General features: G+C 53.9%; 11 protein-coding genes across 11 annotated transcripts; 5 read left to right on the top strand and 6 right to left on the bottom strand.

The window, feature by feature from the left end:
- Positions 1–246: 246 nt before the first annotated feature.
- On the bottom strand, positions 247–1913 carry HD553DRAFT_309650 (NADP-dependent oxidoreductase domain-containing protein). Its single transcript, XM_046179730.1, has 6 exons — positions 1785–1913; positions 1515–1722; positions 1208–1448; positions 1066–1143; positions 618–987; positions 247–543 (listed from the first exon to the last, which is right to left on the bottom strand). The coding sequence occupies exons 1-6, from the start codon at positions 1835–1837 to the stop codon at positions 507–509; spliced, it is 987 nt and encodes a 328-aa protein (XP_046037461.1). The 5' UTR covers positions 1838–1913; the 3' UTR covers positions 247–506.
- A 251-nt stretch (positions 1914–2164) lies between these two features.
- Positions 2165–3620, top strand: HD553DRAFT_217569 (uncharacterized protein). Its single transcript, XM_046177208.1, has 3 exons — positions 2165–2197; positions 2267–3533; positions 3614–3620. Exon 2 carries the CDS (start codon positions 2335–2337, stop codon positions 3163–3165), a length of 831 nt encoding a protein of 276 aa, XP_046037460.1. The 5' UTR covers positions 2165–2197; positions 2267–2334; the 3' UTR covers positions 3166–3533; positions 3614–3620.
- On the top strand, positions 2974–4927 carry HD553DRAFT_309648 (mitochondrial carrier domain-containing protein). The gene is made up of 7 exons (XM_046179729.1): positions 2974–3378; positions 3450–3533; positions 3614–3971; positions 4048–4210; positions 4292–4407; positions 4483–4548; positions 4629–4927. Exons 1-7 carry the CDS (start codon positions 3212–3214, stop codon positions 4755–4757), a joined length of 1083 nt encoding a protein of 360 aa, XP_046037459.1. The 5' UTR covers positions 2974–3211; the 3' UTR covers positions 4758–4927.
- Positions 4928–4934: 7 nt separating this feature from the next.
- HD553DRAFT_283400 (phosphatidylethanolamine-binding protein) lies at positions 4935–6084 on the bottom strand. Its single transcript, XM_046178178.1, has 2 exons — positions 5702–6084; positions 4935–5629 (listed from the first exon to the last, which is right to left on the bottom strand). Exons 1-2 carry the CDS (start codon positions 5932–5934, stop codon positions 5158–5160), a joined length of 705 nt encoding a protein of 234 aa, XP_046037458.1. The 5' UTR covers positions 5935–6084; the 3' UTR covers positions 4935–5157.
- A 185-nt stretch (positions 6085–6269) lies between these two features.
- HD553DRAFT_309641 (putative sterol O-acyltransferase) lies at positions 6270–9482 on the bottom strand. Its single transcript, XM_046179728.1, has 9 exons — positions 8630–9482; positions 7714–8542; positions 7477–7645; positions 7198–7238; positions 7032–7116; positions 6821–6957; positions 6731–6752; positions 6549–6658; positions 6270–6476 (listed from the first exon to the last, which is right to left on the bottom strand). The coding sequence occupies exons 1-9, from the start codon at positions 9165–9167 to the stop codon at positions 6452–6454; spliced, it is 1956 nt and encodes a 651-aa protein (XP_046037457.1). The 5' UTR covers positions 9168–9482; the 3' UTR covers positions 6270–6451.
- A 125-nt stretch (positions 9483–9607) lies between these two features.
- On the bottom strand, positions 9608–12612 carry HD553DRAFT_309640 (uncharacterized protein). Its single transcript, XM_046179727.1, has 9 exons — positions 12461–12612; positions 12242–12383; positions 12077–12138; positions 11929–11992; positions 11832–11859; positions 11693–11755; positions 9935–11634; positions 9828–9872; positions 9608–9748 (listed from the first exon to the last, which is right to left on the bottom strand). Exons 1-9 carry the CDS (start codon positions 12483–12485, stop codon positions 9706–9708), a joined length of 2172 nt encoding a protein of 723 aa, XP_046037456.1. The 5' UTR covers positions 12486–12612; the 3' UTR covers positions 9608–9705.
- Positions 12613–12646: 34 nt separating this feature from the next.
- HD553DRAFT_309635 (putative Phosphogluconate dehydrogenase) lies at positions 12647–15868 on the bottom strand. Its single transcript, XM_046179726.1, has 10 exons — positions 15711–15868; positions 15241–15260; positions 15042–15065; positions 14881–14973; positions 14483–14809; positions 14209–14399; positions 13485–14138; positions 13392–13413; positions 13204–13243; positions 12647–13131 (listed from the first exon to the last, which is right to left on the bottom strand). Exons 1-10 carry the CDS (start codon positions 15719–15721, stop codon positions 13041–13043), a joined length of 1473 nt encoding a protein of 490 aa, XP_046037455.1. The 5' UTR covers positions 15722–15868; the 3' UTR covers positions 12647–13040.
- Positions 15869–16350: 482 nt separating this feature from the next.
- On the top strand, positions 16351–18283 carry HD553DRAFT_217461 (uncharacterized protein). The gene is made up of 4 exons (XM_046177207.1): positions 16351–17046; positions 17151–17298; positions 17413–17509; positions 17592–18283. The coding sequence occupies exons 1-4, from the start codon at positions 16583–16585 to the stop codon at positions 18050–18052; spliced, it is 1170 nt and encodes a 389-aa protein (XP_046037454.1). The 5' UTR covers positions 16351–16582; the 3' UTR covers positions 18053–18283.
- A 188-nt stretch (positions 18284–18471) lies between these two features.
- On the bottom strand, positions 18472–20246 carry HD553DRAFT_309629 (putative uracil phosphoribosyltransferase 1). Its single transcript, XM_046179725.1, has 10 exons — positions 19982–20246; positions 19714–19904; positions 19632–19645; positions 19527–19541; positions 19431–19460; positions 19291–19351; positions 19130–19212; positions 18977–19033; positions 18816–18889; positions 18472–18738 (listed from the first exon to the last, which is right to left on the bottom strand). The coding sequence occupies exons 1-10, from the start codon at positions 20161–20163 to the stop codon at positions 18726–18728; spliced, it is 720 nt and encodes a 239-aa protein (XP_046037453.1). The 5' UTR covers positions 20164–20246; the 3' UTR covers positions 18472–18725.
- Positions 20247–20425: 179 nt separating this feature from the next.
- HD553DRAFT_309626 (translation initiation factor eIF3 subunit) lies at positions 20426–22059 on the top strand. Its single transcript, XM_046179724.1, has 8 exons — positions 20426–20485; positions 20549–20635; positions 20724–20872; positions 20978–21106; positions 21201–21333; positions 21415–21665; positions 21780–21823; positions 21912–22059. Exons 2-8 carry the CDS (start codon positions 20623–20625, stop codon positions 21964–21966), a joined length of 774 nt encoding a protein of 257 aa, XP_046037452.1. The 5' UTR covers positions 20426–20485; positions 20549–20622; the 3' UTR covers positions 21967–22059.
- A 130-nt stretch (positions 22060–22189) lies between these two features.
- Positions 22190–24592, top strand: HD553DRAFT_309624 (phosphatase 2C-domain-containing protein). The gene is made up of 6 exons (XM_046179723.1): positions 22190–22739; positions 22873–23045; positions 23141–23845; positions 23922–24031; positions 24116–24240; positions 24304–24592. Exons 1-6 carry the CDS (start codon positions 22404–22406, stop codon positions 24448–24450), a joined length of 1596 nt encoding a protein of 531 aa, XP_046037451.1. The 5' UTR covers positions 22190–22403; the 3' UTR covers positions 24451–24592.
- The last annotated feature ends 229 nt before the right edge of the window (positions 24593–24821 follow it).

Below are 24821 nucleotides of genomic sequence, written 5' to 3'. Positions count from 1 at the left end.
TCTTGCAGTTCCGTCGCATAGAAACATACTTTGCCCGATATTGTGGCGAGAGGTGTACTGACGATGACAACGCAGTAATTACGTACGGGAACCGCATTCCTCGAATCCGTGCCGGCACCATTGAATGACCCAGACCTGTCGGCGGTCAATTCGGCGAGTCCTGTAGGCGCAGCTGGGAGCATTCGGCTTCATCCTCGATACCTCACATGGCCAAGGTGTGGTGATCTTCAGAAAGCCCAAGGTAATGAAGCGAAGGAATGGAAAGCAACACACGAACTGTACCGACTGTGAGGCCTGTGTCATAGTAATGCGAAACCTCGCTTGCTAATCTCGAAACTGTGACGGTTAGTTGGCGTTCTATCGAAGCGGCAACAACATCCATTCACTAACTTGATGAATACAACAGATCTTTCGTAAGAACTACAATTGCTTGACATAGGCTCCAAACCGCGTTTCGGTGTAACGCACCATGTCGGCGATCGGTACTCTGAACTTTGGCACCTAAATCACCTGCCAACGAGTTTCAACTGAGCCTCGTTGTACCTAGATTGACGGAAACGGACTCGTCAGTGCCCATGTTGTTGGTATGAGGCTCAGGCTATATCCACTCCACCCACCTGGCCCCCTGAGGTTTCGCCTCTTCCACCAACTGCCTGAGAGCTTTCAAGTCTTCCTCGTCGAGCGTAACGTCCGTGGCGCCGAAATTCTCTTCCAACCTGGTACTCGACCTTGTCCCGGGGATCGGGATCGCGCCCTGCGAGATGACCCAGGCGAGCGCCATCTGTCCCGACGTGCATCCTTTCTTCTTGGCCAACACCTCGAACTCGCGCACGATCCTCAAGTTGCTCTCCATATGTTTCTCTTGGAATCTAGGGATGGTCTTTCTGATGTCACCCTCCGCGAAATCGCTAGGTTTGGTGAATTGGCCGGTCAGGACCCCTTTGCCGAGCGGGGAGTAGGCGATAACCTTTACTCCGAACTCCTTGGCTATCGGGGAGGTTTGTCATTAGACGCGTCGTATCAGTGATTCGGCCGGGCGTACGTTCCGCCTGAGCGCGAACGTACCTGTGTCGATCAATCCGTTCTGCTCTGGGTCCGTGAACCAGGGCGAGTATTCGATCTGGAGCGCATCAATCTTGGCAACTGTGACGAAGAAGCACGATCAGCGTGCAGCCTCCTCGTCGTGATCGCCGCTGACTGGACCCACTACTACAAGCCTTTCGCAAGGTCTCGGCCGAGCATTCACTCAAGCCGATATACCTGCACTTGCCCGCCTTTCTCGCTTCATCAAGCGCGCCAATAGACTCGGTCAGGTCTCGGCCCGGTTCGATGCGGTGGATGTAGTACAAGTCGGGAACGGTACCCAGTCTCTCGGTGGAAGCCTGGAGGTACGACTTGATATGTTGTGCAGAGTTGTCTATTCGGCCAGTAGGTCCGTCTGCGGTAAACTAGAAGTCGCAATATAGATTTCCTTTCTGCTTTTCCCGAAAAAAGGTTCGACATCATACACTCACTTCGATACCGCATTTGGAGGCGATGAAGACCTTCTCCCTTGCGCCCTCGTTCTCCTTGAAGAATCTTCCGATCAAGCGCTCGTTATGCCCCGACCCGTAGATTGCAGCAGAATCCCAGAAAGTGCAGCCTAGTTCGACAGCCTTGGCTAGGGTCTTGAGAGATTCTTCGTCATCGGCTGCGCCGTAACTTTGGGACATGCCCATAGCGCTAAGACGTTGCACGTGACGTTTAGCTGGTGCGCTTCTGAGGTCGAAACCCGGCCGACTGACCCAAAACCGGGAACCGCGACTTGAATGTCTACAAAGGGGACGGTAGTGACCATTTTTGGACTATGTGCGAGTGGGTTGGGTGATGTGGGAAAATCACGATGAAGCGAGACGATACGTTCCGCAGACCCGTTGCGATGACTTGTCGTTATATATCGTCTCCGTGCTTCATCCATAATGGATCCGTTTCGAGGTCGCTGCGCCGCACCTCCCACGGAGGCAGCTGACCTCCACACCCTGACATCCAAAAAGACACGTCATCTTCTTAATCTCGATCACTGATCGACAGTTTTCTTTGATATCAAGCTTGGAAATTTCCCCCTTCGCCCCGCGGTGGTTGCCAAAATGTAAACTCTCGATCATTCAACCATCAACAACCACGCCCTTTCTCTCCTTTCTCTTCATCCTTCCAAGTTGTGAGTCATGACACCGTACACATGCCGACGGCGATATAGACTGACCCTGAGTCCATTGTGATCCGGCAGTTTTACCATGATGACTAGAAATCGACTCTGTGCCGAAAAGGCGTAGGAGGTTCGATGCGCGCAATGAAATGACCTGTCCTGTACAAGGACTAACGGGGACATCCAAAGCCCTGGCGTGCGGATCAAAATCACCAAGATGGATCGGACTCGCTGCTTCTCGACCGGAACAGTGTCGAAACCCGGAGCGATCTGGGTCTCTTCTCTCGTCCTGGTCAAGGGGTGGTGGGGACGTTTTCCATCTTTCAAGATCCTTCGTGCCGCTCGCTGGGGTGTCTCCGGGGCTTGACATCGAGACGATCGGGCGTGCTCTTATCTTGTTAACCCAAAAAGGATCGCTCACTCTCACCAGTCTGACCTATAAAGACTTTGGAAAAGGATCAACCGCCATATCGACCGGGTTTCATTTTCGTATCTTCTTTCCCCTTACTTCCTCCACCCGTTCGCATGTGATCGCGATTCCATTGTACCTTTCGCTTCGTCAGCTATCAAGCTATCAATCTATGTCTTGGTTAAACGATATCCATGCCCGCTTCTCGCCTCGGTCTATCGTGTTTGTCACCTTCGTGCTAGTCATGCTCTCGGATGAACTCGTCATCTTCCGAGGTCGCCCGAAGCTAGTCCCGTCGATCGGCGGCAGGGAAAAGTGTGAAAGAGAGACTGGACCTCATGACCTGTACAGAAAGATCGGGCCTAGTCATTCGCAGCTTTCGCAGATCTCTCGGCCGTTCCATACCTCGAATCAGTTCGCACTCTGCGAACAAAGTATTTGCCGATCGGATCGAGATCTCAAGATCGACGAGGACAGCCTAGGAACTAGGAGCTTGCCGGAGCAGCACATTCATAATATCAAGGCTGAGCTTCGACAAACATACCGGACCGACCTACCTGCTGCCATATAACAGTATCTGACCAAGTACAAGGTCAAATCGTATCAATAGAAGCATCATGGCCAAACGAGAAAACAAGGCTTACCAGCATCTCGCCTCGGGAGGGCTCTCCGGTCTAGCCTCTGCGATCGCCCTTCAACCGCTCGATCTGATCAAGACTAGGCTACAACAGGGAGTGGATGTCAAGGCAGGAGGTCATGCTAGTGGAATCAAGGGAAAGGGGCGGTGAGTTGATGGCGTGACGAGGTTATTGCGTCGACGTCTAGCTGAAACGGGAGGGGGATCTGGGATGATAGAGAGATCATACCGACAGTACGGCTGGTGGTACAGGAAGAAGGTTGGAGAGGGCTCTGGAAGGGAACAGTCCCGACATTAGCAAGGTGAGTCGATCGAAGCTCGCTACTATGCCAAATCGTTCCGAGCTGAGTGAGAGACGATCGCTACCTTTGTATGCATCCAGAAACGTACCGGGAGTAGCCGTCTACTTCTACCTTCTGTCAGAGATCCGATACGGACTTTCACAGACCGGTTTCTTCTCCCAATCACCTACCACTCTCATCCCCTCGGCCCTTCCACCTGGCTCAACAATATCAAGCTCGATATCTGAAGCTTCCCGGCATATCCCCTCACCGTCCCCATCAAGTTCACCCGAGATTGCCAATGCTGCCAGCTCAGCTGCAACAACAGCAAACGCTCGATCGTCATCGTCGACACTACCGAAACTTTCAAGCCAGGGAAATATCGTGGCAGGCGCCGTAGCACGGACGAGCGTCGGGTTCGTGTTGAACCCGATCACGGTGTTGAAGAGCCGGTACGAGGTAAGAGCCTCTTCCAGCTTCACGCCGTCGACGAATCACGCTGATTAACAAGTCGAACTTTGACCCTATCCTTCAGTCTGGTCTGTATCCAACAGGATCAATAGTCCAGGCTTTCCGCGACTTGCTAGTGACGGACGGGCTGAGAGGCATGTTTCGGGGATTTACGGCGACGGCGGCCAGGGACGCACCATATGCCGGGATGTACATGGCGTTCTATGAGAAGGGCAAGGACGTTCTCGGTAGGTCCGGCTGGCTTGCGAGCTTCGCATTGTATGGTAGAGGACTCGCTCGCTGACCTTCTGAGTGTTTCTCTTCTCCAGGTCGAAGTTCGTGGAAATCAGGACTGGGCCTGCCAAGCGCCATGATACATACCGTCTCGGGAATGTCAGCGGCCATGTTGGCAACCCTTGCGACCAGTCCAGCGGATACCATCAAGGTGAGTCGCTGGGTGCCAAACCTCATTGTGGCTTTCTGCTCTTCACTGTATACTGATTCGATGGCGATCTCGTAGACGCGGATGCAGGTACTACCGAAGGCGAACCCGACGATCCGAGCAGCGGTCACCTCGATCTTCCAGGTGAGATCCTTGAAACAGCACTGTAAGACCCATCCTTAGGGTTTCATCTGACCCGAAATCTCCTTTGTTGTTGATTGCAGGAACGAGGTCTGAGTGGCTTCTTTGCCGGCTCGTCATTACGCATCTCGAGAAAGGCCGCATCGAGTGCGATTGGCTGGACAGTGTACGAAGGCTTGTTGCTGGCACTTAGGGACAAGCAGATCGTCTGACATGTGAGGTTCCGTCGGATCCCTGTTTTGGAGCAGAGTGCAGGAAATGTGCAGAGGTTGTACCATATTCACACCAGAAACACCGACGCAGGGTGTTGAACTGGCAACCAGTCAATGACCACTCACCATGCATGCAAGGAACGTCCCTCCCTGCTGATGCACGCAAAACGATTTGATCTTGAATACATTGATGATACGATGCGTTTTCCCGCTATCGATTCAGCCCCGGCAGGTCGATACAGACTAGCAAAGAATTCGAGCAGAAGTAAATAAAGGCACTCGATTTTCGTAAAAGGTCGTTTCTCGCACACCGTCACACTCGGTCCATTTGCCCCCTTCTCCCTCTCCTCGTCTGCGTAGCTCATCTCCAACTCCTCGTCATCACGAAGCTCCCTCCTCCCTACTTGCCCAAAACCTTGTTGACGATAGCTTCACCGCTCAATAACGCGTTATCCATCAACCCTTCGGCATCAGGTCCGACCTTGATGAAGGTCGCGGCGACGACCTTCAGCGACCTCTTTTCCAGGTACTCTTCGAGAGAAAATCCGGCACGGTCTTTGACGTCCTCGTTGTCCTTGGGGTTCGAAGAGGTAGCAGTGGACTCGGCGGCTCCTCTGGGGAAATCCGAGGCCGAAGGAGCTGGGTGATCGGGGGATTGTCGGGCGAGACAAAAGACGTAACGGTGTTTATGCCCAGGAGGTCCAGGAGAACTGGGAAGGTACTCGGTGATGGCCTCTTCAGTGTACTTTCCCGTGACCTGACCGTCCTTGTCGAGTTCGGCCGGGTCGAGGACGATGTTGCTCTGGACCCAGTGTCTGACCTGACCCGAGGCGGTATCGTTCGGCTGGAGCAAGTCCGGGTCGATCTCGATCCTGTTATCCGACATCCACAACAGGTCCGTCATCAGTTGGGGTTCGACACGCAAGTCGATAACCGGGACTCACAAGGTGTAACGATCGATCGCCGTCATACCAGTATCCCCGTTGAACGGCTTGTAGACGATGCTAGGTACGTCCTTGGTGACGACCCTTTCCATGGTCTCTCCAGCACATGCCGTATGAGACGGAAAGGCGATCGAGAGTTTACCCTCGAGCGAGAGGGTCTTGGAAAAGACTTCCGGGATGACCTGATCGTGCTCGAGCATGGAGAGGACTGCTTGATGTTGAGCGCTGGACATGTTGGGCTGGTTCGTCGTGAGGTTTCGTTGTTGAGGTCGTGGTAGGGCTAGTAGTCAGTAGTCTGTGTACGATAGGTGGCGACACTACACATCGTGAGACTAGTATCTAGGAGGACTGAGGAGATGACCCTCCACCCCCCACCTGTTTATATAACTCTGCATGTTCGGTAACATTCCTTTGGCCTTTGATTCCTTTCATGCCATGATGATCGGATCAAGTGGATCGACCATGCCCTGCTGCTCCTGCGCCTCCTGCCCTCTCACGTGGTCAACGGTTATAGAAAATGGGGCCGTGCGCTAGCTGACGTCACCTGACTCCAGTGCTGACGCATGCGTTTCATCTACAAGGAGTCTTTTGCATATCCCGTCGGCCTCGCAAAGCAAGGTGTCCACCATAACATCACGAAGAAACGCTCATACGATCATGCGGAGAAGTGCTAATGCAATACAGTGAATGAATAACGGATGCAACGATCGTGCTACGGGTCGTTCAGATCTCGCTCGCACCCCATTCCATCTAGTAGACCAGGTAAGCGATGGCGCTGTTCGAAGGCACATATCGTGTCAGTAGGTGGCGATAGATCACACTCGAAAGATGGGGATGCGGGACTCACAGCAAGGGGAATCCGGACATGAGACCGATCCAAAACACGATATTGCCGACCGTCTTGTTCCGTCTAAAGATCGGCAGCTTGCCCACGTAGATCATCGGAAGTTGAGCCATCTGTTCAAAAGAAAACGCGGAGGGTTCAGCAGGGGCGATCATCTTGGCAAGAAGACGATAGGCTAAGCTCACCTGCATGGCAAAGAGGTATGGCCTAAGTCGACGCGATCGTGAATCGTCAGCTTGCGGTAGATCGGCGATCTTCGACGGTTCTCTCCTCACCTGATCTTTTTGGAGACGACAGCCATGACCAGCTCGTGGCAGAGCGCAGACAACAAAAAGGTCAAGAAAGTGGCAGAGATCCTGGACAATCGATAAGTCGTGATCGTCGAGGCGTACACGTGACGCAACAAAAAGGTCTGGGAAGGAGAGCCGGGACATGAGCTTTGTCGTAGGTGATGGAATGAACGGTCACTTCTAAATGATGACTCACGTGCACAGGCTTGTTCCACTTGCGGGCGAACTCGTCCCAGGTCGTCGAGTTCCACCAGTCCTGGTAAAATTCTCGATCCGCGAAGCTACAATCACAATGAACAGGCGTCGAGTCAGTATCGTGGATTGGACTACCAGGAAGGAAACCCGAGCGGAACCAGACTGACTAGGTCATCTCGGCAAAGGCGTTGCAGACGCATTCAAAGATCTTGAGGGATAGATAAAGGCGAGTCAGTAGCTGCATATTTAAAGACCAAGGATCAAGTAGATCGTGCTTACGATACTGGTAATGACGGAGAATAATGATTAGCATATAGAGCACATTGATTAGAATGCGAAATGCTACTCACTAAAAGATCCTGCAGGTTCGCGAACACGATAAGAACAGATTTACATGCATCAGCCATCAGATGAAGCCATTTCTTGGTGATGTAAACAACGACTCACAAGAGATAGTTGATGACCATTGGCAGTGCCAGATTGGCATACGCCCTCAACATGGGTTCACCCGGTCTCGGAATATGGGGCATGATGTAATGCTCGGTCAACGTGTAGATAAGCGAAAAGACACCAAACGTCGCAAACACCTTCTCCACTACGTAGAGCGGACGGAAGCTGCCCAAAGAGAGCAAAAGTTAGTCATTGATCCGGTAGCAACTTGTATGTCGCGCAGAATGGCTCACGTGGTCGTCCTAGGGTAGCTAAGCTGATAGCAAAGCGTGGGCATGCACATGAACAACCAGTACTCTTTCCAACCGACGTTCGCCGGCCAGACGATTGCTTCCCCTTCGCCCGCCTCGATCCCGGCCGTTGTCGTGTCGTCACTTCCCTGCGAGGTCAGTTCCGCCCGCATAGCATCGATGTTCGAGGCAAGCGTCGAGACGAGCGGGTCTGGCGAATAGCTTAGAGGGTGTTTTTCCTTTCGCGAGGTGGATCCAGGAACACTATGTGTGGGTTCCAGCGATGTTCCGAGCGGGATCTGCGTAGCCACACTGCCAGCCCTCGATCGTGCGCCGACAACAGACGAAGTATCAGCACCGACTCCACCTCCGACGGCAGCAACCGCGCTGGACATCGCAGACAATTCGTCCGCGTTCGAGGTTTCGCTCAAGGTCGATGCGTTCGACTGCATCCTACCCTTGGCTCCAAGTCGCAGCCTGAGCACGTCCGAGTGCGAAATGTAACCGGTCGAAACGGCGGTAGCGCCTGCAGGGATCGCTGGGGTCCCTACCGGCAACGGCGTGCCAGGTATCGAGCTCAATCCTCCATCTGTTCCTCCCTCCTTCAAAGCGGCTAGAGGTCCAGCTTCTTCACCTCCCGCGGCCTTGGCCTTGACCGCCTGCTCAGCTCGATTCTTGTCCGCCTCGAGCCTGATCTTCTCGCCCCCATCCGGCTGTCGGGCCAGCAAGTCTGAGAGACGTCTTTCTTCCTTTTTCAGGGTGCGGTAAATGTCTGAGAGCATCCCATTATGGGCGCAATACGAGTGCATCTTCATCATCGAGGACAGGGCGTCTGGTATAGTCAAGGAGAGCAACGATAGATCCAGATCAGTTCGGTGACAAGCGGATTCACATCGAGATTGAAATCTCGCACACTCACGCAGCACGAGGAACCCTGATTGTACCCAATACCACTGTCGATGAAACCCCCACCAGACGGCCATCCCCAAGAACACGCATTGCCAAGCGTGCTGAATGGCCACTCCGACCCAGTAGTACCCGTACCACCCGTTGACAAGCCCCTTGACGAATGGCACGCAGACGAACATGCTCCCGACCATGATGGCGTCACTTATAGCGAGGACGAGAGCGTCTCCGGTGATCAACCGCCCGAAGGTTCCCGAAAGGATGGTCCGATTGGTCTCCCACGAATCATAACTGGTCCTGACGAAGAGCAAGGCGAGTCCGATCCAGAACAACGAGTAGAACCCTCGAAACTCGTCCGAAGCGGCCTTGACGTTGGTACGGTCGAGTCCCGAGGAACGCGGTGTGTACGATACGAGCGCTTTGAGCTTCGAGGTCGAGCTCGAGCGGTAGGGTCTTACGGAGAGCGTTCCGTTCTCCATGGGTATCGTGGCGCCCTTTGCAGGGAGTTGTGTGGTGAGCTGGACTGCTTCTTGAGGGAGATTCGTCGACATGATGATCGACGTATTGAAGTCGCGATTCTCTTTGGCTCTTTGTAAGGAACAGAGTATACCCGGGTCCGTCGGAACAGACTGCCAAGGGGTATATGACGGGATCTACCTCGTTCTAAGGTTGTTCTGCTGCGCCTAGTCGGTCGATCTTTCTGGTTGCGAGAAGACCAGGAGGGACGACGTGTTCGCTTTGAAATACCCTTTCTTCTCTCAGCTTCGTCCGGTTTGCTGCTCAATCGGCAAAGTTAAGATTGATCTCGATGTCCACCCTATGATCCAGATTATGAGTCCCGAGGTGCTTGCTATTGTGACACGATGTTATCTAAAACAGAGGGGTATCGAGACTTCATGTTCCTCAAAAGTCGTCGCCGTGCCCGTTCTGATGATGATGAATCCGCAGTCTGGACCGCGCGGAGGCGACAATGTCCGGCGGGACAAGCTCGGCTCCCGGATCACATGTCATTATTCTGTCTATACAACCCCCGACTCTTTTCAAGATTACAAATCCACAGTCATTGCCTTCCCAGTCCTTGTAGCGACGTTACTTTTGCCCAGCAGTCTTGACGAGCTCGACAAAGTTGGCACTGAGAAGCGATCGAGCAGAGAGGTCGGTTCAGGCGGGTTTTGCGCGGCATTGTCAGTTGTCCTGCTCGAAACACTTACGGAAAGATACCCTCCTTGCCCGTCGTCGGATTGCGTCCCGTCCACCTGTGAACAGAAGGTTACTTAGCTAGTCCAGCACGACGCTCGACGTACGCAACGGAACTCACCACTCTTCCTTGCTCTTGCCCTGCTTGGTGACGATGAGAACCTCCCCCTTGACAAAGCCAAGATCGCCGCTCTCTGCCGCAGCAAAGTCGAACAAGGCGATGGCGCGTGGTAGCCCATCTCGTTCGGCTTCGAGCAGTTCCTTTCTGACCGTAAACGTCGGTCGACTCTCCATCTTGGGTCGACCGATTTTTGGCGCGGCGGCGAAATCGTCTTGCTCGACATTGTTAAAGTATGGGTCCGCCTCGCTCTTAGGAGTACCTCCACCATACAGCTCGTCCTCGCCTCGCCGCTGCCATTGCATCGGGTCGACGTGGAAATCTGATCCGCCCGTATTGGCTCGACTTCGTTTCCCCTTGCCAAACAACCCCCCTGTTGTCTTTGGTAGCGACAGATCGACGTTCCACTCTTCCTTCTTCTTGACTGGTAATGCGGTGTTGCCGTTGTAATAATCCTCACCGTCCTCTCCAAACTCGTTGCGAGAGTATCCGTTCGTATCCCGCTTGGACAGCTTGTTCGGTGATGCATGGGCCGCCAACGCTGAAGCTACCGTCGCACTAGATGACGCTCGCATCCTGCCAAACTTGGCCGTCAGATCGTTGCCCTCGTCTCTCTCTGCCATGTCACCAGGGGCAAAGTCGTCCCTCAAGGGAGACGCGAACCTGGCCGTACTGCTCGCTCTCGATCGGCCGAGCGAAGGTCGACCGAGGCTGCTACCATACTCGTCCGAGTTGTTGGCAGTCAAGGACGAGCTTCTGCTCCTGTTCCCCGAGGTCAATTCGATGGGCACAGGCAAGTTCTTGTGCTCGTACGTCGGTTTGGGCGAAGGTAACCCCTTGTCGTTGTTCCAGGGCGAGAGGACCTCACCCGACAAGTCCATGTCCTTTGATATACCCGAACCAGACCTCGCTCGATTCCCAGTGCCAGCACCCTGATTCAGAATGTTGGCGTACGAATCAAACGGATCGACCTCGTTGGCGTGGCTTGAACTCGCTTCCTCGTCAAACGGGTTAGCGCTGGCTCCAGCATTCGAATTGGTACGGCTGAAAGGGTTGAGATTGCTGCTCTTCCTGCTAATCGATGGAGAGGTCATCGGCGACCCGGTCTTTCGACGAGGGAAACCGATCCCATTTCCAGGGGTCGATGGATCGAGCTTGAAAATTCCACGCAGAGAGCCAGATCCGCTTCGAGCTCGGTTGGGAGACCTGCCCTCGGTGATCATGGCGGAAGACGAGAACCCGCCACCACCACCTTCTCCGAACGCATAGTTGTTGTACGACGAACTCCTGGGTAAAGTCCCCGCTCGCTTTCTGCCCTCCTTGCCCGATCGATCCACCGGCATCCCGTGCTCATCGTACCGATCATCATCAAACTCGTCCCCTGCCTCCGGGGTGCCGGCATTCGACCTGTCATCGACCCACTGTCGACCTCCTGGCATCCCCGTACACGAATTCAAGACGTCGACCAGGTCATCTGACCATTCGGGCCGTTCGAGAACGCCCGAAAGGAGTTGCTTGCTCGAAACATCTTGCGAGTAGGCGATCCGGTTGGCATCTTGACGCTCGACGATAATGGAGCCTTCGACCGAAATCCCGCCAAACAGGCCTTTAGTCTTCGAATACGAATAGAGAGCGGCCGTCTTTCCTTTGGTAGACACTGATCCGGATCCTTCGGCGTTGCGTCCCAGGGGTCCCACGGCGACCTGCAGACGAGGTCGAAGTTTAGACCAACATACTGCATTGAACTAACGGCTTACTGACCGATAGATTGCCTCCCAACGTCATCGACCCGGCAGCCATGAATGTTCTCACTGCCGTCCTCGACTGTGACAGGATGTCCCGTCTCTCTATAAATTAACAGCTTGATCACATCGAGCTCGCTGACCGCGACGGTGCTCACGTTCAGGATGATCAAAAAGTCCGTGACTCTGCATCGCCATTAGATCAGGTGTATCAGTTCGTGCAGATACGTGTCCCATGTGGACATGGATACTCACTCCGCTCCCATCTGCCCTCCGAAGCCGAAACCTCCCAGGCCGATGGCACTCGGTGCTGACCAAGCTGTGATTTATACACCACCGCAGATGAGGATTTCCGTGAGCATGAGCTACAGATGGCTGTATAAGCTGAAGATGGTGGGCTTACAACCATCTTCAAGACGGGCAATGACGATCCCCGAACCTCCTCGTGCTGAAAAGAGGAACCCGCTGCGAAGACCCCGTTCAAATTGCAACAGTAGAATGAAAAGACATCAGTAGCCGGGATCGATGATTATCTCGAGAAATCTTCCCTCAATCAAGCCCCACTCACGCTTTTACGACGGTAAAGATGGCGAACCCAGCGGCCCTAGAGAGAACGTCCCGGGGGATGACCTTGTCCAACCCATTATTGCCATTGTCGACGAATGAGCGGAAGATCTTGGCTGCTTTTTTGCACTCTTGCGGGAGTGTGACTGGAGAAGCCAATTAGGTAGAGGAGTGCGGAGTGAGTCTACCAGGCCGAATAAAAGGGTCGTGAACCGAAGCTTACCGGGGACGGGCGAGTTGAGGCCCATCTTTCGAGAGATGCTGCTGCGATTTCGTCACCAACTCGAGAGATCTTGCCTGGAAAGCTAGGTATGAGGTATCAGAGAGCGTTGTACTGTATCTGAGATCACTCTGAAAGCTGTTGCACTACTAGGATCAAAGCAAGTCGATATCTCGATCATAGTGGATGTGCCAAGGCTCCACCTCAGTAAGCAGCCTCCGAACAAAGATGGGACGATCTCCCGTCGGATTCGATTTTGCTTCCGAATCGTCATCAAGCCCGCGTGGCACCACTCTACGCGGGCATCAATCTGCTTCCGGCAGACCCTTGGGTTTGAGGTGAGAGCTGACCAATTGTACTTGGGCTTCGACTTGTGCCGCGAATGTAGAACATCATATTCCAAAAGATGTTCAGCCTGAGTAAGGAGTTTCTTGACCGTACGTGAGTAGCCTGCTCTTCGATCAAGGACAGTATCCAGTCTGCCTTCAGCACCTAGCAGACGACAACTATAGCACGACGATTCATATCATTCCATACGAGATACACGAAGGCATTCTCGGTCGCCAGTCGGCACCATTTACGTCTAAGCGTTGTAAGTAGAGGCGGAGATGTTTCCACCTCGTCCGGTCCAGTTGACGTGGACGTCCTGGCCTTCGGGAAGCTTCTCCGAACCTCTGTGTACAGATGAAGAAATGTGGTCAGCAACACGATCGAAGAAGGTCCAGCTTTCTTGGAAAGCGACTTGCCTGCCCGATTGGACTCTGAACGTGTGTGCCCCGAAGAAATCTGAGTCGATAACGAAGTGATTGGGGTTAGGGAAGGTGAATTGAGGTTGGGAAAGGTGAAACGATCAAGTCAGCATCGTCCGCGCGGTGAAACATGGCCCGAGACTCCACGCGCGCCAGACAGATGACGCGCGCGCGCTAAAACCCACCTCGCTGAGCCTGGATCAAGTTCTGAGGAACGAAGCAGATCGTCAGCATGTCGGTCGAAGAGAATCATCGGACGACCCGAACACCCAACTCACGGCGGGCAAAGTCTCGGTCCTGTATCCGTCAAAGAACGACAAGGCGGTCGAGTGAGCGGGGATGGGGATTCCCCAGAGGGTGGACTGGGCGACGACCCTCCTCCATCCGGGAGAAGCCTTCTCGATGGCCGACTTGAAGAAGTCGTCGAACAACAGCGACTCGAGCTTGTCGTCCTTCTGGAAGGCCTTGGTGATGTCGGCCAAGAAGACCGACTTGATGATACAACCACCTCGCCACATCTGGGCGATACCGGCGTTGTTCAAGTTCCAACCGTACTCCTTGCCGGCCTCACGCATGAGCATGAATCCCTGAGCGTACGAGATGATCTTGGCGGCGTAGAGGGCCTGCTCGAGGTCGTCGATGAACTGCTGCTTGTCACCTCCGAAGGCCTCTCGGGGAGGGGCGGGGAGGACCTTGGAAGCCCTGACTCGCTCCTCCTTGAGGGAAGAGAGGCATCGGGCGAAGACGGCCTCACCGATCAAGGTGACGGGGGTACCCATGTCGAGGGCGTTAACGGCGGTCCATTTACCGGTTCCCTTCTGACCGGCGGCGTCGAGGACCTTCTCGACGATGGGGACACCGTCGTCGTCGTTCTTCCTCAAGATCTGGTAGGTGATCTCGATCAAGAACGAGTCGAGGACTCCCTTGTTCCACTGCAGGGGCCGGGCGCAAACAGCATTAGAACCGACGGATTGAATGAATCGAGCCTACACCGACCCTCACCTTCTCGAAAATGTCGGCAATCTCACCGGCAGAAAGACCCAATCCTCGGGTGAGGATGTCGTAGGCCTCGGCGATCAATTGCATGTCACCGTACTCGATACCGTTGTGGACCATCTTGACGTAGTGACCGGAACCGGACTCGCCGACCCAGTCGCAACAAGGCTCGCCAAAGGCCTGGGCGGCGGTCTTCTCTGCAATGAGTGGCCGCGAATCGTTCGCCATCGTCAGCCATGAGGCACGTCTACCACGACCAAGACCTCGCCCGAACACTCACGGAAGATCTCCTTAATGTGAGGCCAAGCGGCGGGGTTTCCACCGGGCATCAACGAGGGTCCGTGCCTGGCACCCTCCTCACCTCCGGAGACACCGGAACCAACGAACAACAATCCCTTCTTCTCCAACTCGGCGGTCCTCCTGATCGAGTCGGGGTAGTGCGAGTTTCCTCCGTCAATGACAATGTCACCCTTCTCGAGGTGGGGCTCGAGCTGCTCGATGAAGGCGTCGACGGCAGGACCGGCCTTGACAAGCAAGACGATCTTTCGGGGAGTCTTCAAGTTGGCGCAGAGCTCCTCAACGGAGTGGGCACCGATGACGTTCTTGCCTAGAAGGTCGAGCATGACTCTTAATCCCTACGATGCCTTGCTCTAGATTTCTCGAGACTGCGTCACTCACCCTTGGCCTCGTTGGCCATGAAGTCGTCGACCTTGGAGGTGGTTCGGTTGTAAGCACAGACCTTGAAACCCTTGTCGGCCATGTTGAGGATCACTGTAGGAAAGGCGATTTTTGGTTAGCCGAGCTGCCGTGACAAGATATATCAATGATCTACAACTCACAGTTCTGACCCATAACGGCCAAACCTATATCGAGTCAATCGGACATTATGTGAGGGGACACAGGAGAAGAGAGCATTGAGGATTAGTCTATGCTCATACCTCCCGATTAGGGTTTTCTTTTCTCTCGCCAGCGCAACAAGCACCAACTTTGCTTCCTGGACATGCCAGGAAGGCACAAGGAAGTAACGGGTGCACGTACCGATCAAACCGATATCAGCTCTAGAGAAGGTCGAGCAAGCGTGTCCAGGTCAGTCATCGATTTTGCACGTGTGGCTGACAAAGACGAGCGGAGCGGCGGGGCAAAAGGGACAGGCGCAAGATGAGGAATGCAGAGCGAGGGTGGATTGAAAAGCCAGGCGATAGCAGTATGCATTGCAAGGCGGTTTGCGTATCGGGTCCATGACCTTTTTGCTGTGGGACATGGGAATCGAAATCGTCCGGATTTCCTCCGCCCACTTTTCTGGCAATGTCTTCTTGGACGACATCTCGTCTCGACCTGATGGTCCCGAGAGATGTCCTCGACATCCGATGACTAGGAGCACCTTATCCAAGCTTGCCACCCAATGTGTCGAAGATGCTTTGACCAGCTCGTAATGTCACCTCGTTCATGGCGTACGGATGACGCGGACCGGACCCCTTTTTTCTCGACATGCAGAAGTTGAGACTCACTTGTCAGACATTTTGTAGAGAGTGTGTGTTTTGTCTTTTTTTTTGGGGTTAGATGGGGAAAAGAGAAAGACGATGTGCGAAGAGATTCCTTCTTTTGACAAGTAGCTGCGATGTCGACGATGAATGATAATAACGACGACGATGTCGATGTGGGCGAGGTGGATGGGATGGGGAGAGAGGATGCGTTGGCACAGACACGGCTGGAGAGCGGAGGGAACGGGACAGCGGGATGTGATTGGGGGCGAGGGCGCGGATGCAAATCGGAGGTTCCACAGCACGTCAGCCCTCGTTCGCTATGTGGCCGGACCGAGATTCCTAATCAACAACAACCACACAATATTCAGCCGTCGACAACCCGCATTCCGGGCGTCCATTATCGGTCCGTATGATAAGGCGTTGTTTGCATGAGGTTTCGATGCAGTGCTGTCTCTCGCTCTCTCAACATCTAGCAAACGCTGGACCGTTGTAACGTTGTAACGAATGTGATGTCCGTTGCGCCTGATTTTGCGCAGTTTGCTGCTTGCATCATCGCTCGCGTCGCTGATGATGGCAGAGAGCAGAGAGAGAAAGGTGGATTTCGCTTCGGAAACGAGCTCTCGTCATCGGCTTTCACAATCGTCGCATTGCTCGGCTCGATATGTTCAACGGGAAGATATTATCAGTAATACACGTCATCTACGTGATTCGGTTCGACTTCTTATCAAAGTAACTAGAGCTGGACCGAGATCCAGCTATCGAGAACCGTTGATCTGGTCAAACAGCACTAGCGTAAACCACCTAGTATTATTAGCTGGTATAGCTGGACACCGGCTCACTGTGACACCACAGACGTCATTTCTAAACTTATAGTACATCATCACATCGTGCCCACCATGCCTACCGTGGAAGATTACGTCGAAGAGGAAGAGGACCAACAGCAACCGACCGATTCGTTCGTCTTTGACGACGACACCGACCTTCCTCTCCCCGGTACCACACCTGCCAACCCTTCCAACTCGACACCTCGTCGAGCCCTACCTAACGCGGGAACAAGAGGAGCTCTCCTCTCCCACATCGACGACGATGAGGTAGATTTTGATCTGGCCAAGATTCAAGCTCAAGGTCGAGGGATCGAAAACGTCGGGGCACCTGCTGCTTCTTCCCGTTCTGCGACTGTCACCAGGAGCACCGACGATGGCTCGAACAGGCCTACAGCGCCGGCTGGGGGGATGCCGGGAATGGGGGGGATCATGGGCGACTTGATGAAGATTCAAGAGGCCGAGGATCAACGGATGAGAAAGTTGGAAAAGCAGTTGGGTTCGACGCGGTTCGTCAAGGATCCGGAAGAGTTCAAGAGGTGCGTTGGCGGATCGTCGGAAACTATCACTCCAAGCGAGACTGAATCTTCGAGGTTGCTAATCTACACCTTGCTCCACACTATGTACCTTGGTTACGCCGCAGATGGCACTCGATTTACCCGATCTACTTTGATGCAAAGGCAACGACCACCACCGGACGTCGTGTGACCCGGCAGAAATCTCTCTGGTGGCCCCAGAGTTTCCACATTGCCAAGGCGTGTAGCTCTTTGGGTCTCGAGACTGTACACGAGGTGAGTAGGAGGTACCTTTGACTAGAGCACGCTCAAACAGCAAGATATGGATTGCAAAGGCATGTTAGCTGATCTTGCTCTGGGCCCGTGCTCGACCCGACGTGTTTGGAATAGATTGAAAAGTGTCACCCGAGCGATTGGAAAAACCCGGGTAGGGTCAAGGTCAGGTTGGAAAGGGACGGCCAACCGGTGCATCGGGACATCAAAAACCGTGAGTCGACAGATTAAGCTTGCGTCCATCATCATCATCGCTCGGATCTTGAAGCTGACATTGCATAACGTTCTGCAAACAGGTACCCAACTGTACAACATCGTAGCCACGCAGATGCAGAGACAGAACGCGTCGTTGGTCTACACGAAACCTCCTCGAGAACCCAGCTCGTCCTCTTCTAAACCCCAAGCCGTCGCCAAACAACCATCAGCCACTTCAGGATCGAAAGCCAAGCCCAAGAAATCAGCCAAGAGTGGTACGGCTCCGGCACCTTCGAAACCATCTTCCAGTACCGTCAAGCCTGGACCCCGACCACCTCGACCTCCCCATCCTTATCCCTCGATGGAAGATCGATTCCCGCTCAACTCTCCCCTCCTTGCGCTCGGTGTGGCCGTCGAGGCCGTCAAGCGGGACGTAGAGCAGGAGAAGGAAAACCTCAAGAAGGGCATCGGTGCTCCAGGTGGTGGAGCGGGTGCAGACGGGGAGGGCAAGGGACAGCCGAAGATGCCGAAGATGAAGAAGATCATGGTCAGGAAGAGGTAGTTCTACTGAAAAGAACGGGCGCGGTGTCAGAATGGGGGCTCATGAAGAAGAAGGAATTGTATAATCAGGATTACGGGTCAGCCGTGTTCCTTCCGATATGAACCGAGAGGTCCCTAGCAATCGGTCGGTCACATCGGTCACATCGCAGACGTCGTTCCTCGTCGAATTTCCGAGAGCAGACCGAGATGTGCCGCTGAGCTTCAACTCCGCTCTAACACACTTTGGCTATGGCGTAACTGTCATTTTCTCAGAGCCTGCATCGCGCGACAAACGCGTTGCAGTAATGTTGTTAAGTGGGCAGTGGGTCTGCGTGATTTCGCGACTGTACTCTACGATCGCTATCTATCATCGCACATCGAGCCCGTACGCAAGTGAGCGGTTGTTCAAGAGGTTAGTCTTTTGGACTCCTTCTGCAGACACTCTCGGCGGAACGACTTCGGGACACCTTGTGGCTCTAGCTGATGATATTTCGACGGTACAAATCGACGATGAAGTCATCGCGTGCAGAGTCGTCGTTTCTCTCAAGATTTCGGTCCCCGTACGGTCCGGCCCGATCTACTTTCCCTTTCACTTTTCATCACTTTTCGTATTTTTTCGTTCAACGATACCAATCATCTTCGGTCATGTCGATGTCATTCGCACAGCGATTCTAGTTCCGATTCCGTACTCCCACTCAGAGGAAGTATCTGCACACAGATGTGTCGTCAATATCAGCTACGCGTTCAGGCAATATGCAAGAAGAGGGCTCAGGAACAAGACTGACCGGTCACCGAAATCTCCGAGTCCAGGGACGATGAACGAATCTTTATCCAGACCTTCGTCTACCCAGGCGGTGATCTGCAATACGGTGCAAGATGACCAAGAACGTTTCAGCGGATATACCCAGAAAGTAGCGGGCAAAGGAAGTCACGAGGCCAGACTTACGATCTTGAGCTTGGGGTACTTTTCACAGACGTTCTTCAATCCCTCTGGGGACGAGATCTATGCAAAACGCCATGTTACCGATTGCGGATCAGCTTCGATCCACACGACGACCTCCTCGAAATCTTCCGAGACATGAGGGATTCCAAGACTGACCAGGTTCAAGAACAAGATTTTCTCTTCCTGTACCCCGTGACTCAATAGGACGTCGATAGCTTGCATGGCCGACCCGCCGGTAGCTGTGAGACAGACGAGCTAGAAGGTCAGCTCACGGAGGGTGGAAAGACGGCGAGTCTAGAATTAGAGGCAAAGCTTACCGAGCATAGGATCGAGGAGGAGACAGTATCGGGTATCGATATCCTCCGGTAACTTGGCGTACTATCATACAAGAGGTTCGGATTCTCGGTCAATCAAATATCCTGGAGCGTCATTTGCGCGAGCGAGAAAGAGCACTTACAAAGAGCTTGGGCTTGGCCGTGGCTTCGTCCTGTTAGAACCGAGTTTTGTCTTAGCTTCCAAGCATGGGGACGATCCGGACATGATGCCGACGTACCCGTTGAATGAGAATCTATCGCACAGGAAACATGAAGCACAGAGTTCAGACTCATCCGTACCGCATCGAGGGCAGAAACCATACCACCAGCAAGCTGAAACTCACTTTACCTATCCGTACTGTTCGTATTGTCGACTTCGCACGATCAGTCCAGTATCCTATGGCATCTACGGTCTCGACGACTCGCCTGATCGTGCACATTCCCGCAAACCCGCTTCCATAGCCTCTCCTGCACGCATGATCGACACCCCACAGATCTTGCCCTGGAAGCTGACTCCTTGGTACTCGATTCCCAATGGTGTGGTGACCGTGTGCGATACGACGGGCAGGTGGTTCAGACCTTCTTCGACAAGCAATCGGATGATCCTGTCCGACGTGCTGCAACGTGCAAGAGCTCGCTGTTTAGGTATACCGCATCGCAAACGTGGCACGAACATTTTGCGTAAGAAACTCACAAGACGAATTCTCCACGCTGAGTCTTTACATCCCGGATGATGGTCAACAGAGCTTGGAGTTGTGCGGTAGCGGGGAGGACGAGAGCGTTGGTAGGCAGGTTTCCACAGGAAGGGTTTGATCGGCTCATGCTCGAGGCCGGGAGGGTGGTGGTGGCTTGTTGTTGCTGTTGCTGATTGGACATGATGACCTTCTATGCTTCTGAGTGGGTATGTGTCTATATGATTCGGTCGTGCTAGACTATGGCAGGGTAGCAGAAGTAAGTCAGGTCGAGTGCTGTTACATCTCGCTCTTGGGTTATCTGTTGCAATATGTGATGTACGCAGGTTACCGATAACGATGGAACGCATGAAAAAGATGTCAGGCTGCATGACACCTCCCTCTTTTGTGCACAAAGAAGACCGCTTTCATCTCATGCATCTCAAAGGTAGTTGTACGAGGAAGAACGAATATGTTCATATCTTGCCCAGTCTACACTCCATCGTCGCTCTCGTCAGTGAAACAAAGTGAGCACCACCTAGGAGCTGCTTGGCTCGAGACCGCGCACGCTTATAAGATTGCCTGATCAGTTCCTCTTGCCATCGAGCAGAATCTTAAAAAGGTCGACCTTGACAAAACAGCTCAATAACATCGTATATACAAAATGTCAGATTGGGGTGAGTTGCAATCCTCATCGCCTTTACCGTCCATTCTCCCAGCTAACTGATCGACTCGGCTGTTCTCCTTGATCGCGATCCTGTTCAGACCTCAGCGAAGATGAGACCCCGGTAGCACCCAAGGTCGCACCCGCTACCACCGGGACCAGCACGGCACCCGCCATCGCCCCTACCCCTGCTCCTGTGGCCTACAAGTCGAGACGGTTCGAGGGTGAAGATGAGGAGGAGGAAGGCGATGTCAGTACAGGCTATGTGTCTCCGTTGCCTTGGTCACCCACAACACGGCTGATCTGGTTCAATCTCGTCGGCTGAAACTCTCGTATCATGGACATGGCACTATAGGACGACTGGGACGTCTCCGATTCTGAGAAGAAAAAGTCCGACGTCGCTTCGGGAGCCTCGACACCAGCGACCGCGATCAAGAAGAAGCGGAATCTGAAGACCGTCCTCGCCGAGAAGGAGGCCAAGGCTGTGAGTACCGCATATTCGCAATACCGGAGGTCAAGTGACTGATGTTGACGCTGCGGTTTGATGCGGGATGGCATGATCTGCTTTGTTGCTTTAGGCTATGGCCAAGGACCAGGACGATATTATGGACGACGAGACCCCGCAAGAGAGGAGGAGGCGGGAAAAAGCCCAGCAGGAAGAGGCCGAGGCCGCTGCCGCTGCGGATTTCTTGGGCGCCGTCTCGCTAGGAGGTGAGTTCCCCAGGCCGTGCTTGTAAAGTATCCAGGATATCAAGGCTAAAGACCGGCACATCTCTGGCCCTCGCCTTGTAGACGCCGCCGACCTGACGAAAGCCGAACCCAAGACCAAGGACGATTTCATCAAGCTCGCTCAACAGGTCTCTGCCGTGATCTTTGAACGACTGCACGACAGGCCCTTGTACTCGGCTTTCGCAGAAGAGATTGCCAGGATGGCCGTCGTCCCGCTCAAGGACGTGGATACGAGAAAGATTGGAAGTGCGATCACTGCCGTGGCGAGCGAAAAGACCAAGGAGGCCAAGGACAAGGCTAGCGGGAAGAAGAAGGCGAGTCGGAGTGTTTCGAAGGGGGTCGTGTGACCCGCCGTGACAGGTGGAAAAAAAGTTACTAACGGGTCGTATCTTTTTGTTCTACCTCTTTTTGCGGGTTTCACGTTGCAGGCCACCAAGAAGCCCGCTCTCGGTGCCAACAAGCGTGTCAACGAGTGAGTCTCCATCGCTCTGGCATGAGCTCGTACTGTCGAAACCTTTGCTGATGCCTTGTTCGCGCGCGCGATCTCTCCTCGGCGGCAGGGCTGACACGACGGCTTATGACGAGGCTCTGGACGACGATCTCGACTTTATGTAGACACGAGAGGTTGGTGTACTTTACATCGGGATAACTTGTCGTGGTAGATGAGATATTGTCGATATACGATGGAGGCGTATCACGTGACTGCACCTAGTTACTCCCCCCTACCCCTTTCTGTTTCGATGACGCGTTTCGTTTTTACGGCATCAAATCCCCTCTCCCCTCTCCGGCAGCCAGCTTGGTCGGGGATGAGTGGAGCTTTCGATTGAGCACAACCTCGCACCTCGAAGGGGGGATGGGGGATTTCGTCGTCGATCGTTGATCGTTGAATCATCCATCAAACATCTCTTTACTGTAATTACTGTTGAAGCACCTGACGATAGCTAATATTCAGCAACCAGTAAACAAAGGATCGACAACCAGACTCTCTACCTCATCCTCGTACGCGCACTCCAACGCACAGCCTTCCTCCATCACAGCAACAACCCGAAGCCATGTCCTCGTCGGAACACCTCGCTACCGACAATGTAGGCCCCTCACCAGGCCAAGGATCGTCCTCTTCCACTCTCCATTCTCACGTCGAGCCTGCTACCACCACTAGCACTGGCGCCTCGAGTGGACCTGGACACGCACACCAGGTCGCGCAAGCTCAAGGCCTCAAGCTAGACACGGCCGCTAGCAACCAGTCGTCGTCTTCCGGTGCAGGAGGGGAAGCTGGACGAGGTGGTGGACCTATGGAGGGGAGCTACAAAAGACCGGGTGGATTTGCCGAGAACCCGAATGCGAGGAGCAAGACGATTACCTTGGCGGAGGGAGAGAACACTTATGGGGTCAGTCCGAGGACCTCCTGGTTTCCTGCCGTATACTGTGCATAAGTCAGAAAGGTTGACATGCTGCTGCCTTTTCTCGAAATATGTTTCGTTCCGACCTCTCTTGAACCGCACCCCGCGTTTCACCGCTCAGGCCTTGAACCGACACCCAGCTCAACCGCACTCGGCTTCCTCCATGTTCCCTTCTTACCGAGTCGGCGTGTCCGAGGATAGGAACAAGAAGTGTAGAAGAACGATGGAAGATTCTCATTCGTTTGTCTATGATTTCGGAGGTGTCGTCGGTCAGGGTTATTTCGCCGTCTTTGAGTGAGTCGATCGGAATCTCCTTTTGTTTGCTCGAAGAGGTCGGTGGGCTAGAAGCTCAAAGCAATCTTCTTCGTGCTATGGGGATCATATTTCAGTGGACACGCAGGTAAACACGCCGCCGAATGGTGTGGTCAAAACTTTCACGAATTCCTTCTCGACGGTGTGATCACCAACCCTCACACCCCGATCCCAGACCTCTTGAACAAGACGTTCCACGCCGTCGACAGGCGTCTCTTCCAACTCGCCGAGGAGGACCGGACTCATTCGGGTTGTACCGCCGTCACCGCCTTTCTCCGGGTCGAAGAGGATGACGAACAGGCCAACGATCAAGGTGGACCCGCCAAGGGATTCACCAACCCGGGGATCAAGAGTCGTGGCTTGTTGGAGGGTAAAGGGATCGAAGAGCTCGAACGTCTCACCTCGGCCGGAGGCGGGTCCAAGGCTACCGTTGGGGGTGCAGCCTCGTCTACCCAGAACCAGGACGAATCGCTCTCGAGCGGTAACGCTTCGGTCCAACGTCGTTCTTCCCGAAAGATGATCAAGGATTTCGTCAAGGGCCTCACGGGTGGCAAAGAGTCCTCATCTTCTGGAGACTCGGGGTCTGCGACCGGAAGCGGGAGGGACGGCAACGGGTCGCTCGAGACGATCCCGGATGGCACGCCGAGCCCGTTAGCGAGGGAAGGGTCGATGCCGATCGCCGATGGACACCATATGGTTGACCTCGTCGAACCCAAGAGTGAGAAGCCGTTGAGGCGAGTGTTGTACACTGCCAACGTTGGGGACGCTAGGGCCGTCTTGTGGTGAGTTTCCACGCGGATTCATAATCTTCAGGAGAGAGACTCGCAAGCTGAGACCATCACTGCTGGCCTGCTGTAGTCGCGGAGGCAAGGCTGTCAGGCTCACGTATGACCACAAGGGAAGCGATGCACACGAGGCCAAGCGAATCACCGATGCTGGTGGCTTCGTGATGAACAACCGAGTCAACGGTAAGTCTAGAGCTAGGTGGTATTCAAGCATACGGAACGGCCGAGCTCACCCAAGGCACGTTGATCCTCGGTCGATCCTGACAGGTGTTTTGGCCGTAACGCGATCGCTCGGAGATTCGAGCATGAAAGAATTCGTCGTCGGCGCGCCTTATACCACCGAGACTGCACTGGACAGCGACGACGAGTTCTTGATCGTAGCTTGCGATGGGGTGCGTACCTGTTTCTTCAAACTTTATACGTCGGTTTCGTGCGCTAACGAGACCTCTCGACAGCTTTGGGACGTCACGGACGACCAGACCGCCGTCGACCTCATCCGAAAGGTTGAAGACGCTCAGGAGGCTTCTAGGGTCCTACTAGACTATGCCATCACCAACTACTCGACCGACAACTTGTCCGTCATGGTGGTCAGATTCAAGTAGGCGTAGAGGCAGATGTTTCATATTTCCTCGGATGAAGCGCGCGCGTGTAGTGGAGGGCTGTCATCTGTGTTCCGCTTCGTTCGGTTGTGATTCAGTATGTGAATAATATATCAAATGATCTTATGAATGTCCGTACCTCAGGCTTTCCGTACTAAGAAATAATGGTCGATGTTTTGTGGCTAATGCGGTCAAGCGTCGGCAATGCGTGGGCTGCGAACTAGCCCACGAAATGCCATGAGGGATCACGTGGCGCAAAACCGCTATGCCATTCTATGTCTGATGCCTTTGTTATTCCGGCGAATATACTCGCTGTACTGGTACCAAGCAGGTCGTCGCCATCGGAAAGGCATCGTCTAACTGCGCACATCTAC

The sequence above is a fragment of the Filobasidium floriforme genome (genome assembly GCF_021052385.1).
Source record: "Filobasidium floriforme strain CBS 6241 chromosome Unknown HD553scaffold_8, whole genome shotgun sequence".
In the NCBI taxonomy this organism is placed as follows: Eukaryota; Fungi; Basidiomycota; class Tremellomycetes; order Filobasidiales; family Filobasidiaceae; genus Filobasidium; species Filobasidium floriforme.
Note: the sequence above shows the minus strand (reverse complement) of the source record. Positions and strands in the feature narration are given on the sequence as shown.

Bases quoted from the DNA above. Each gene is read 5' to 3' on its own strand.
- HD553DRAFT_309640 (XM_046179727.1), bottom strand. From the start codon at position 12,485: ATGGGCCTCAACTCGCCCGTCCCCG. The intron at 11,756-11,831 runs GTGAGCACCGTC...ATCCTGTCACAG, and splicing joins ACTTTTTGATCATCCTGAAC to TCGAGGACGGCAGTGAGAAC. The intron at 9,873-9,934 runs GTGAGTTCCGTT...TTCTGTTCACAG, and splicing joins GGCAAGAGCAAGGAAGAGTG to GTGGACGGGACGCAATCCGA.
- HD553DRAFT_309635 (XM_046179726.1), bottom strand. The intron at 14,400-14,482 runs GTGAGTGTTCGG...CACTCATTGCAG, and splicing joins TCACATTAAGGAGATCTTCC to AGAAGACCGCCGCCCAGGCC. The intron at 13,244-13,391 runs GTGGGTTTTAGC...TTATCGACTCAG, and splicing joins CTTGATCCAGGCTCAGCGAG to ATTTCTTCGGGGCACACACG.
- HD553DRAFT_309648 (XM_046179729.1), top strand. From the start codon at position 3,212: ATGGCCAAACGAGAAAACAAGGCTTACCAGCATCTCGCCTCGGGAGGG. The intron at 4,408-4,482 runs GTGAGTCGCTGG...GCGATCTCGTAG, and splicing joins GTCCAGCGGATACCATCAAG to ACGCGGATGCAGGTACTACC. The intron at 4,549-4,628 runs GTGAGATCCTTG...TGTTGATTGCAG, and splicing joins CGGTCACCTCGATCTTCCAG to GAACGAGGTCTGAGTGGCTT.
- HD553DRAFT_309650 (XM_046179730.1), bottom strand. From the start codon at position 1,837: ATGGTCACTACCGTCCCCTTTGTAGACATTCAAGTCGCGGTTCCCGGT. The intron at 1,144-1,207 runs GTGGGTCCAGTC...TCTTCGTCACAG, and splicing joins CTTGCGAAAGGCTTGTAGTA to TTGCCAAGATTGATGCGCTC. The intron at 544-617 runs GTGGGTGGAGTG...CCGTCAATCTAG, and splicing joins GCGAAACCTCAGGGGGCCAG to GTACAACGAGGCTCAGTTGA.
- HD553DRAFT_309641 (XM_046179728.1), bottom strand. From the start codon at position 9,167: ATGTCGACGAATCTCCCTCAAGAAGCAGTCCAGCTCACCACACAACTC. The intron at 8,543-8,629 runs GTGAGTGTGCGA...TGACTATACCAG, and splicing joins ATCAGGGTTCCTCGTGCTGC to ACGCCCTGTCCTCGATGATG. The intron at 6,753-6,820 runs GTGAGGAGAGAA...GCGTCGACTTAG, and splicing joins GTCGTCTCCAAAAAGATCAG to GCCATACCTCTTTGCCATGC.
- HD553DRAFT_309629 (XM_046179725.1), bottom strand. From the start codon at position 20,163: ATGTCCAATCAGCAACAGCAACAACAAGCCACCACCACCCTCCCGGCC. The intron at 19,905-19,981 runs GTGAGTTTCTTA...TGCACGTTGCAG, and splicing joins CAGCGTGGAGAATTCGTCTT to CACGTCGGACAGGATCATCC. The intron at 18,890-18,976 runs GTAAGTCTGGCC...ACCGTATTGCAG, and splicing joins AGTACCCCAAGCTCAAGATC to ATCACCGCCTGGGTAGACGA.
- HD553DRAFT_283400 (XM_046178178.1), bottom strand. From the start codon at position 5,934: ATGTCCAGCGCTCAACATCAAGCAGTCCTCTCCATGCTCGAGCACGAT. The intron at 5,630-5,701 runs GTGAGTCCCGGT...GTCGGATAACAG, and splicing joins GCGATCGATCGTTACACCTT to GATCGAGATCGACCCGGACT.
- HD553DRAFT_309626 (XM_046179724.1), top strand. The intron at 21,334-21,414 runs GTGAGTTCCCCA...CTCGCCTTGTAG, and splicing joins GGGCGCCGTCTCGCTAGGAG to ACGCCGCCGACCTGACGAAA. The intron at 21,824-21,911 runs GTGAGTCTCCAT...CCTCGGCGGCAG, and splicing joins GCCAACAAGCGTGTCAACGA to GGCTGACACGACGGCTTATG.
- HD553DRAFT_309624 (XM_046179723.1), top strand. From the start codon at position 22,404: ATGTCCTCGTCGGAACACCTCGCTACCGACAATGTAGGCCCCTCACCA. The intron at 23,046-23,140 runs GTGAGTCGATCG...ATCATATTTCAG, and splicing joins GGTTATTTCGCCGTCTTTGA to TGGACACGCAGGTAAACACG. The intron at 23,846-23,921 runs GTGAGTTTCCAC...GGCCTGCTGTAG, and splicing joins GACGCTAGGGCCGTCTTGTG to TCGCGGAGGCAAGGCTGTCA.
- HD553DRAFT_217461 (XM_046177207.1), top strand. From the start codon at position 16,583: ATGCCTACCGTGGAAGATTACGTCGAAGAGGAAGAGGACCAACAGCAA. The intron at 17,047-17,150 runs GTGCGTTGGCGG...GTTACGCCGCAG, and splicing joins GATCCGGAAGAGTTCAAGAG to ATGGCACTCGATTTACCCGA. The intron at 17,510-17,591 runs GTGAGTCGACAG...TTCTGCAAACAG, and splicing joins GCATCGGGACATCAAAAACC to GTACCCAACTGTACAACATC.
- HD553DRAFT_217569 (XM_046177208.1), top strand. From the start codon at position 2,335: ATGACCTGTCCTGTACAAGGACTAACGGGGACATCCAAAGCCCTGGCG.